Here is a 12121-nt window from a genome sequence, read left to right on the forward strand (position 1 = left end):
AAGCAGGGGAGTCTCAAGAGAAGCCAGGTTCTGGCATATTTTTCTGTTGATATGAAAAATCGGGTACATTTAGCAATATAGCGGGTGAATTATGTATATGAAGTATATTACGGTGTTATGATGAAATATATATGCCTTTCTCCACTGACGTTCTAAGTTGTTCAGAGTTGAGCGAGCGGGTCTCTGAGCTGGTGTGAGTGGAGGCGGGGCTTATTTGTATATTCATGGCTCGGCGTATACTAAATGAAGCAAGGGTGGTTACATCACATTCAAGCTATTTTAAAGCTACACTGTGTAATTTTTTAAGTTGATTCTTAGCAAAAAACACTTTGTTCTTTCAAAATGATATGTGCTCATTAATGTGTGATTACTTCTACCAACTAATCAAGTATTCTCGTAAGCGTAGAATCTGCCATTTAGAATACATACGAACGAGTCGCTCGAATGGCGGCAGCCATGTTGCGCCTCCATCTTGAAAATACATTAGCCAAAGAGGGACATACCTGGAAATTCAAGCTTCGCCTTTCGCGTTTTTACACTCAGTGACACCGTGACGAATGCGAGGGGGAGATTACTCGCGACTGCCGGCAGATTTGAAATAATACGGCCACCGTAGGAGTTAAAACACCCTCGGAATGGGAGGGGCTAGAAAGTAATATTCAGTTGGTAGTCATAAACAATTTCACCGCTAGATGGGAGAGAATCCTACACAGTGTAGCTTTAAGGCATGAATCATTTATTTTATTTTTTTTATATGTCATTTTGTTGATCAAAAATGAGTTTTAAGGGATACAATAATTGACTACAGGGGAACTTGCAAATAATAGGATCACCAAAACCCTAACGTGTGATATGCTCCTGTACAGATTTATCTCAGTACCTATATAAACCAATGCAGACATCCAGAAAGACGACGAAGTAAAAGAAAAATCCAATTAGACATCTGGAGCAGAACCACTAGGATATGAGCGACAAATCCCAAGAAGCGGGGAAATGATTGTTAAGGAAGCTAGATGACTCCCAGATCATATTGAAAATGACTCGCTCTAATAGCACAGAGATTTTTCTAAATACTGACACATATTTGAGGAATAAGGTCATAAACTACCTGTGAGCTGTATGCACTCGCTTTTCCTTTTCAGAAATCGCTGCTGAACATACTCAAGATTACGTTTTTCTCCTTTCTTGTTTTCATGTGAATATCCTAACTTATAATTCCTGAGGCAGGAGGGAGTCAAACACAGTTAAGGGCATGATTAAAGATGAAGTATATTTAGCTGTTCCAAAAGCCCAATGACGCTGACTGTGGTCTTCCCTTTTGCTGAGTAACGGAATGAAAAGCTAAGATAAAGAAAAAGAGAGAAAGAAATACCAGAAATTATAAAACAATGATGTGAGGAACAGGCATCGAAAGAGAGCATGAAAGAGAAGGATATTTCTGTTGTTAGAGCTTGATGTGAGCGGTTCTCAGCCCACAGGAAAGCATGAATGCAGAAAGAGAGAAAAATACAGAGTGGTTTGACCTGCACACCCACACTACCTCCCTGTCAAGGTCACACCTGCTACTGCACAATCCAGTACAGTGTGTGTTTGGATGAAAGCCACTCTTGCCATGAGGTCCATTCAGGGGCTTGGATGGCAGTACTTAATGATCAAAGGCCATCTCATGGGTGTTACGTGCATCGAATCCCACGACTGCTGATGGGGTTACAAGGATCACAGTCCAGCTGCTAAACCAACAGCAGGACAATTAGCCCTCGTTTTCTCAAAGGTGGGGCTGTCCTGGCAACTGGCCGGCGGCAATCTGTCAGCATAACGCTAAACGACAAACTGCAAATGAGTCAGAAGCCCTGCACAGTACCTTATCCAAAAATGTATGGTAAAACAATGGCGGCAGCTGTTTCCAGAAATTCACTCTGAAAAACAAGGTGATGTTTCAGGCATTTTTACATTACACATTTTTCCTTAGAAACCATTATGTTCACAACTTGTAATAATTACTTTAATGGGCTCATTGCTTCTGCCTAAAATGAATACATGATGTTAGCTACAGTAACTGCGTGATTTGTATTATCTGTACATTTATGAAAAATGGACATTACATTGACACAGTCACCTCTGATAACAGATCACTCTAAATTGTAACGTAACGCATGCATTCTGCTTTGAAACCATATATATTGTGAAAAACAACTTTAACAATATTTCACCTTAAAAGTACACTGGTTAAAGATGTTCACAGTAAAATACATGGTAATTAGTGCTTATACTTTCAAAAGCCTATATTATTTTCAATAAATTACATGTATTGTCCTATTAAATCTAATATAATTTTTCACCATATGGTATGATAACTTACAAGTAACTAATTAACATGATTTTAAGAATTGAATATGCATTTTTCCTTTATCAGATAAAATAACAAACACTTTCAATGATTTTCTGAAGTTATGTAAACATGATCCTTACATGACACTTACACACTTGCTGTGATCCAGACACAAAATAGCCAATCAGACCAAAAGTGTGTGTGTGTGTTTGTGTGTGTGCGTTTGACAGGGGATAAGCTTGGCTGAAGGGGCTTGAGTAGCACAGAGTGATGGAGGGGTGAACGGGAAGAGGAAAGGGTTTGGGGTGAGGGGGGGGTTCTCTGGAACTGGAAGTCTCTTTGAAGTGATGAAACAGATCAATGAGCCAAAGACAGACTTTGATGGCGAGAGAGATCAGCTGACAGACAGCTCCGTGAAGCCTAGTTAGTGTGATGAAGTGTAAGCTGGGGTGTGTGATCGCGTGTGTTGTGACTGACGGGCGGACGCCACTTCTTTGCATGCGTCTATCGCACTAAAAACGACATTTTTGTGTGTGCATTTGAGTGTTGGAATACATTTGCGTTTGCCAAAGAGCCAATGAAGCGCAATGTGTGCCTTTGTATGTAATTACAGAGCAGGTAGGTGACCTCAAAGACACCAGAGACTCACAATTCTGCCAAGTTTACCGTGAGAGAATGGGAGTCTGTCTCGCCTGGCAACTGCATCCCATAAACTGCACCACACTTTCTAAACTGCATAGCAACCACTTAGCACAGACAGAAACAAAAATGCACTGCAGTGATGGGGGGGGGGGTGAAGAGGTAAAGACACAGAAAGGAGAGAAACAGACGGCGAATGGAAGGAAGACAGGAGCAAGCAGGTGCAAAACAGACAGAGGAACATCAGAAGCAATGGACAAGACCTGAATATTCGGCTATTTGTGAACGCTCTGCACTGTTTATCTATCTAAACTGGTGTCAGGTCTCAGCAATTTGCTATTGTGTTATTTGTTATTGTCTTGTTGACTTAATGGAAGGAGATTGTGTCTGAACTTTGAAAGACATCACAAACAACGGCATTATTTTCTGAAAATGAAGACAATATTGAATCCTTCTGCAACTTTTCCATTAGCCTTTCCTTCAAAGTGGTGACTCACAAGTGCCCTTACATGAGGGTGTCAGTCTGCTCCAGCTCAGCCCTTCTTTTTGTCCTGCATCCTGTCGGATGGGCCGACACTCCTAGACTGTACCAGGAAGGTAATTTACTGTACATTATTTAATAGCATCTCTGCCAACGTCACAAAGGCCATATTTCTATGACGCCCAGGTACCAGCATCGTACTGCGATATTAGATAAGCGCAATGAAAGAGGAGCATTTCGGATTAGCCAAATTCAGTTTCTACTGCACAGAAAATTAAAAGCGCAAGTATTGTGGGAGCTTTTTTGAAGAGGTTAGCATAAAAATGAGCTGATACACTTGAAATTCCCAGGGCAATGATGGGGTGAACTGAAGTGAACCTAACGCAGACAGGGCACGTTGAGATGCAGAAATGCCGGATTAATGCGGGTTTAACATTATAGTGATGTGAGGACCTTGAGAGCTGAGTGAGGGTATAATTAGGTTGGGCTGGACTCTGGAGAAGTCAACTTGAAACAATGTCCCAAAACAATGCAGAACCGGCACACTGTCCCCTAAAATCACTGAAGAATGGCTGAGGAGTTTGTGAGAGAGCAAATACAATAAAATATTATATAAAAGTCAAAAGAAAGAAAAAAAGAAACTAGCAATAGGTGCTTTAAAAGGGGGAAAAAAATCAAAGATGCTACTTCTTAGAGAGGGCTTTTAGCATGCTGACAGCATGCCATGCTGAAAATCTAAAGGTAACTGTTACTGTCAACATGCTAAAACCCTCTCCGAGTACTTGCGTCACTAAATGCATCCCATTTAAAACACTGCAGACACATCCAACAGATTCCCTGCGTTCAACAATACATTTCAAGACAATTACTGTCAGAATACAAGTGCATGTCTCTCGCTATGGGCGTCGCATTAAGACGATTTGTCAAGTCAAAAACTTATTTAAACTTTCAAAAATCCATCTCAAGACCTCTGGATGCAGTTCTGTTGCACTCCATCTAGGTTTTAAGAAACCTGTCTCATGATGTCTGATCAACATAAAAGTTATGTAAAACATAACATTTTGCAGGACTAACCTTAACTCTGACTAGTAACTAGTAACTCTAACTCTATATCAATTATTGAACATTCCTAATATGGTCATTGTGCAAAAATAAAATAAAATGATTTCTTCAAAAAGCACCAGGTACTGTGTTCTTCCTTGTACCGTTCTATACCTAATGCAATGAGGTTTGAGTGCCTGGTGAATCTGATCAGATTTGTTCAGTTCTGTATAGGTGGCCCTTTCTGCAGCTACAGAGTACAGTAAGTTATACAGTCACACACTCAATCATAGGCGGCCGCTGCTGTGCCATTATGGCAGAGAGGACAGACTTAAACTCCTTTGCTTGAGCCGATCACAGCACACAAATGTGCACACACACACACACACACACACACACACACACACTGCAGCCAAGCTCTCCAGATGATGAGCCTCGCTCCTGTGGATTACGTAAGAAGCGGCATAGGCATCCTCAGGCAATGCCTGTATATGTGTGTGTGTGTGTGTGTGTGTGTGTGTGTGTGTGTTAGGCTCAGCTCTACATCCCAGAAACACAAAGTAAAACAAGTCACAAGCTCTAACACACATAAATAACCACCACAGCCATGTCGCAGCTAGTATATTTCATATTTCAAGCGGAATCGTACTATGGGACACATCTTTAATAAGTCTCAACAGTGTACCATCACCACTATTGGTCATTAGAGACAAGATCAGGGTAATTTGAAGCTGATGTGAAGACGATGTGTGTGTGGGGGTGTGTGTGTGTGTGTGTGTGTGTGTGTGCAACTCCTCAATATCCATTTTCCAATGGTCAATGGATGTTTCCAGCAGTGTCCATAAGCTGAAAAATGCTGTTTCCATTCAGCAAGTCTCTTATGCTCAACAATGTTGCATTTATATCTAAAATATTATTACAATTTTAAATAACTTTTCTACTTTAATATATTTTAAAATGTAACTTATTCATATGGTGGCACATTTAAAAAAAAAAAAAAGCATTTATTACTCATAATTGTGCCTTAATATGTCACAAAAATGTTTCTTATTTGACCTTTTTTTACTCTGAGATAGAAATGGGCATTTATAGTATGCAGATGCAGATCCTACGTAACAAAATGTCAGCATCTGTTTGGTTTTTGAAGAAACATAGACGTGTCCTTCGACTCAAAATCCTGTCCCTGCAGTTTGGTGGTTGGTGGAAAACATAAGATTACGAACGGTCGAGTAAATTTATTTAGAAATGTCCTTTCAAATGGTCAACTTATGACTTCATTTCTAAAGAGAAAGAAGTGTTTTAGTCTTTAAATATTTGCTTGGTTATCTCTAAAGCTCACTTGAATTTGTTCTACATCATTAGATGTGATATTATGATGAGATAAGATATCTGCATATAAAAATACTGTCAGATTGGGTGGCGAGGGGCTGCAAGGTTTCAGACACAGCCTTCATATATTTGTATGATATTTTATTCAAATGTGTTCATTATAAGCCCTAAACATGATCTCTTCAATAATCTGCAACCTACAGTATAATAGGGAAGAGGCTTGAACATTGTGACATACGTCTTCTTTAGAAATACATACCCTTCATTAAATTTGAAGAGATGATCATTGTGAATAAAATGATCAGACTCATAGTGGGTTATATTCTAAATTACAGTGATTATGACTGTCAGCAATCAGTGTTGAAGACATATTTGTGCATAACAGCCAACAATCTCACTGTCTACTGCAGTCAAGGAAGTGCAAATACTAAGGAGACTATTTAAAATGTATCTGCTCTACCATGAGGTCATCACACCACTTTGTGCATGTGTGTGTGTGTGTGTGTGTGTGGGAAAGGTTGATCGATCGATCTGCGTGCAAGTTGCAAAGTCTTGGGGCCCACGAGGCTAGTTGAGTTATGAGTCTGCCATTCTCTCTCCAGTCTGTGCTTGAAAATACAATTCGCAAAGGACAGGGACCACCTAAAACTCTCTGCTACACAATAACCACCGCTTCACCACCCACAATTTAATTATTCAAATGTCAGACCACTGATAACAATTTATGGCTTTTCATAGCCTATGAAAGGTTGTTTAAAGCAGAAGTGTGTAACAAAATCTGTGGCAGTATCAAAACATTGGCTTGACCAATGGTGTGAGTTTAGGGGCGGGACTATATGTTTGGACGACCAATGGCAGACAGTGGGAGTGTTTTGTTTGGTGGCGCAGAAATTACACACTCCACTTTTACTGCAAGAGCATGAAAAGTGCATTCTCTCTCTGTCTCTGATCTTTTTAAACATCTGACTGTCATGTCACTTTCTGCAGTCTGAAGCGAGCTGTGGGAAGCAGAACGCTTTCGGGATCGCAGCGCATTCGCCCGCTGGCCTGAGACTGAAGACTCTCCTCTCCCTCCCACTGCTGTAATCTTCTGGATGATTTTGCCAGGATTCTGCCATTCTGGTCTCTTGATCTGCCACTTTCAGTCATTCTCAACTGGGGAGAAGTTTACACAACTGCGAAACAGATCTGAGCAGTGCTACGCAGCAACAAATACACACCGTAGCATGAGCTACAAATACCCATGTGATCTCATTGGTTTTCATTCATACTTTAATTGTGCTTCTAGCACATTTAGATTTTCACACATTTGGGACAGAGATTAAAATGTAAGAAAAATCGAAAACTTTTTTCTTCTATTTATACTGTAATTTGATTTTATTCAAATCAAACAAGCTTCTTTTGCTCACATCTGGATTTATTTAATCAAACTATTCAGTTGTAGTTGCAATTATAAATGATTAAAATATCTGTTTTCTATTTCAATATATTTTAAAATGTAATTTATTCCTGTTATGGCAAAGCTGAATTTTCAGCAGCCAACAATCCAGTCTTTAGTGTCACATGATCCTTCAGAATTCATTTAAATATGCTGATTTGTGTATGATGATGCTTCATATTATCAAAGCTGAAAACAGTTGTGCTGCTTAATATTTTGGTGGAAACTGTGATATTTTTTTTTTTCAGGATTCTTTGATAAATATAGAAATCTCAAAATAACATTTATTTGAAACAGAAATCGTTTGTAACAATGTAAAAGTCTTCTGACACTTTTGATCAATTTATCATCCTTGCTAGTGGTTCAACAGATTAAAAAAAACTCAGAGGAATCAATAAGGTGTTGGTGCACTGAAACGCATCTCTCTGTAAATTAACATAACCCATTGTGTTCATGAGAATACTTGCCGAGACAGGTATTTTGAAATAATTTTGTGTGTATGTGTCCGTTCAAGTGCAAGGAGATGCGGAATCTATTAGGTGTTGGCGCACCTCTCTGTAAATTCTCTTTTGCCTCTTCTTGCGATGGAATGGTTTTAAAATCACTTGAATGTGTAAAATGGCAAGACAAAACACGTGCAAATGATAAACTTTCACTATGATGGTTAAACTTTGCAATTAATCCGCGAATCACATGCATGCCGAACTGTGGGGCCTGGTCCGTACGGAGAGCTGATCAACTACGATCCATTTAACCTCTTGTCATTGCTGAATAAATGTATTAATTAAAAAATAATAATAATAATAATTTTAACAGCAGTGTACCTACAGGCTTTACAATCTGGAAACTGTCGGTGCAGTTTCAGTGTCTATCCAAACACATGAAAATGTACATGTACATTTACAAAGAAATATTTACAAATATGAATGAGATCACATTGCAAATACAATTTGTACCATATCTGACCAGAAATATCAGCATTTCCAAAATCAGTCACAGTTTTGTTAGTCAGGCCAAGATTTATCAACTAACTCAGAAAATCAGACCTCAGATGCTCTGTAGTTTAGTATGGCAAAACAAAATCAAAGGTAAGACTTCATTCATACCAATGCATTCAGCTGAATGCTGAGATTCCTTTTGCATTGCCGATAGCTCGAGATGAGACGTGACAAAAGAAACAAAGGACGGTTGCACTAATCACAATTTGGAGTCTCTTAGGGAGATTTTAATTTGCCCTCATCTCATGGCAGCCAACATTTATCTGATCACAGTCGCTCAAAGGGGCTAAAACACCGATATCCTCAGAGAGCAAAGACGATCAGTTTCTAAAGAGGCTGTTCTCTGAAGAGCCGCCGCATGCATCAACTTCCACCAGTATCATTCAACATCTGACAAAGGGAGGTGTCAAGCGAGCTCTTCTACCGACCTGACTGACAGCAAATCATCCTGTAGTGACGGCAGAAGAAATATTTTCAATTAGAGCATCACTGACGGTGAAAAGTAATGTCACGCCTCTGTGTGTAGGAATGAATCAGGGAACGTGGAAATTCATTTTAAAATCAAAGGCCATCTATTTGAATACAGTGTGAATGGAGATTTTGATTAGACAGGAAGGTCTTTTCAGTCTCTGAGGTGGGAATAGACCTTAGTGACTTGTTCAGTATAATTAATAACGGACTTTATGTACTAGGATTCCATCATGAGGGTGATGAGAGAGACACTGAACTAATGTTATGTGCCTTACTGATCCTAAATCCCAATCCAGTAACAATAAACGCCCTTTTACAAAAGACGTGTGACGGGTCTGACTGACAAGCCATCACAGCGGATCAACTCGGTTAAGCACAACAACTGGCATCACTTTAAAGCAGATGAAGCTTGTTATGTTGTGGTGCAGCATAATGTAGTCACATTTCAGAAAGGCAAAACTAACAGTGGGTCATTTATGTCCCAATGAATTTGTCATGAGCTTAGTAATGATAATCCATAAACACACAAGTAGTAACAGCTTACACCTGATAACACAACTGATAAAGAAATGAAATACTTACTCAGGTTCACTGTGCACCTGAAAAAGAGCATACACACTATTTCATTTCCATTGTAAAAAGGATACAATCGCAAAGCTCCGCTCTGAGTCCCGATGGCAAGGATTTTCTGGACAGGGTCGAATGCCATAGAGGACGGCTGATAGGGGAAGCCATGGCGAACAGTCTGAGGATCAAATCAGAGGAGAAAAAAGTTTTAAAAAGCACATAATGTAAAGTTTAGTGGCATAACCACTAATTAACTTCAACATTTAAGTCAACAATTTAACTATTTAAAATGGTATAGTGTATTTTATAAGGTATTTTAATTATATTTGGCAATGTTTTTACTTTAATTATTTATGTTCAGACATTGTTGTTACTCGTAACTAAGACTAAAATTATAAGAAATAATTTTCAGTAATTGAAATAAAGATAAAATATTATATTAAAAAACTTAAACTTATAAAACTTGAACGAATATTAAACATTTAAGTACTAAAATTACTACAACTAAAATCTAAATAAATTAAAGCTAAATATATATTTCAAAAGAGCACATCAATTAACATTAAAAAATTAACAAAAACTGAAATGATAAAAATAATACTATAATAGTACATAATACTAAAATTACACTGGTTTTACATTATATTATTATTTAAGTTTTTATTTATATAATAATTTGAAGGAGAGTGACAAAGCATTGCGTATTTGTGCAGCACCAAGGAGTCAAAATTCCTTTCAGGGACGATTCAATATCAATTCAATGTCAGTTTCAGCTGAATATTTCCAACTATTTTAATGCCCAGGCCTTTGAATTGCTCGAACAACTCTGATGTGCTATAGATAGACAAAAACAACAGGCAGTGAGAACAGAGGCCTTGCTGCATTGTATCCAGAGAACAACAATGGTTGGCTACAGGTTTATAGCACTGGCCTCTGCTTAACAGCTGTCAGCGTCTCTCTCTCTCTCTTCTCTCTCTGTGTGTGTGTTTTAAATCCTAGGGGGTGCATACATAGATAGCATTGCTGAGAATCAAAGGCGCACCTATAATGCTGTCTAGTCAGGCAGCTGAATAGGTTTTGAGACACAGCCTCTCTGTCTCTGTATGTTTGTTTAGTGGCTAAAGCGGGTTACGTAAGTGACGCACGCGGGGACGAGTACCTGTCGGCGAGCTGTGCAGCAGCAACAAGCTTCAGTCCATCCTTCCCCATCTCTCTCGGTTCTCTTTTCAATAATTATAAATTAAATATTAAACTAATCCAGCGTTCATAAACGTCTATTTAATTTAGGCCAGACAAAAAGACCAGTGTGTGTATGCACTCACGTAACCTCATCGCAAATGATTAATTAAAGAGTGGTAAACAACTGTATCCATATAGTTCATGACCATTTTTCTAAAAACTGAACGCTTAGCCTACTTACATCAACATTCTCCAAAACTCTCTTCAAAAATAATTAAGCCCTGGATAAAAGAATCATTAAAGATACTACCATGTTCTTGAAAATATTACATGTGGAATTGATTTAAAAACATACTCCATTAAATAATCATTATTAGACGGCGTTGATTCGTATAACAAGTTGTGTGTTTTTTTTCTCTTTTCCGCCTTCAAAGACTGACAACAGCGCTAGCAAATGGCATTCGGGTGCTGACTGTGAAGAAGCGGTTCACTGGTTGGACGCAGTGAACGAACACCCCCCCCTTTCATTGAACGCGTCGCTGTTCGGACTGAACGAGACCTCTCTTTTATAAACGAACTAAATTAACGTGATCATCTGCTGGAAACAATGCTGTAAATTTATTTTAATTAATATTGTAGTCTTTTTTCATTAGCTTAACTGCCTAGCAGTAGACAAAATGGAGGATAAAATGACAGTTATGCTCTCAACTGTTATATTTTAGCGTCACAGCAAATTTGTAGACACAAATTTGAATATAGGATAAGTTTTGTGAAAGACTGTGTTCAAACGAATCGGTTGAGTGATTGATTCAGTGACTCACTACAAAATGCACTTGTCGCCACCTACTGTCATAACAAGGTTACCTGCCCTGTAACAAGGTTGACTAAATGAATCGGAGATAAATCAATGAGCCGATCACATCTGCAATACTGTCATTCTCTTACAGTTTCCACGCACACGTGTGTGGGCTCATAATCTAATATTGCAGAAGAAGAGAGAAACCTCCACAGATAACCCGTTTCTCTGAGAACTATTAACTCCATCCATTGTGCTGCCAGATCTAATCCAGAGAGGGCAGCTAAACTCAGCAACACTTCAACTAGGCCTATTCATGACACACTAGCTGTGTCTCAAAACCGACCTAGGCAACATTTAGGGCACCTATGATGGCCCAAAAAAAAAAAATTTATTAAAAAAAAATTATTTAGATACTGTTTGTGTGGTTTCAAAAAGATATTCAAGATAAAAAGGGTTAAGGGTTTAAAAGAAAGCCCCAACATTGCAAATGAAATGTTAATCCCAGCACAGTAGATTATGCAAGAAATGGGTTGTTTATCCCCCCCTCCCTCCACTCAAACATCACAGCTTCATTCTATAACCACACATGATTCGGACGCTTCAGTAAAGTAGAATGTTTAACACAGAAACACAGAACACTATAAAGGGAAAAGCGGAAGATATGGACAGCAAAAGCAGCCGTGTGGTTATAAAAGAATCTCTGTGTCACGCATGAATATTTTACGCATTTGTGCGCATTTTCCAAACACAGAGTCAGCTCTTTCCACGCACAGCTTGTGAAGAAAAAAAATGTAGTCTTGGTTTGAGGGGGCAGAGTATGACAGTACAATGTGTATATAGCCTAACACAG

General features: G+C 38.7%; 1 protein-coding gene and 1 long non-coding RNA gene across 5 annotated transcripts in view; one reads left to right on the forward strand and one right to left on the reverse strand.

Moving 5' to 3' along the window:
- The window catches only part of LOC309482595, a 475034-nt gene that overhangs the window by 94619 nt on the left and 368294 nt on the right, over window positions 1-12121 (forward strand). The gene's annotated exons all lie outside the window — the stretch shown is intronic.
- Window positions 1-12121, reverse strand: part of stxbp5a (syntaxin binding protein 5a (tomosyn)) — an 89035-nt gene that overhangs the window by 75902 nt on the left and 1012 nt on the right. For all 4 annotated transcript variants that reach the window (XM_082147849.1, XM_082147851.1, XM_082147850.1 and 1 more), the window contains exon 2: window positions 9374-9471. In XM_082147849.1, coding sequence (XP_082003975.1) covers window positions 9374-9471 — 98 coding nt within the window. The remainder of the gene's footprint in view (window positions 1-9373; window positions 9472-12121) is intronic.

The sequence above is a fragment of the Leuciscus leuciscus genome, assembly GCF_965113295.1.
Source record: "Leuciscus leuciscus genome assembly, chromosome: 19".
NCBI classification, from domain to species: domain Eukaryota; kingdom Metazoa; phylum Chordata; class Actinopteri; order Cypriniformes; family Leuciscidae; genus Leuciscus; species Leuciscus leuciscus.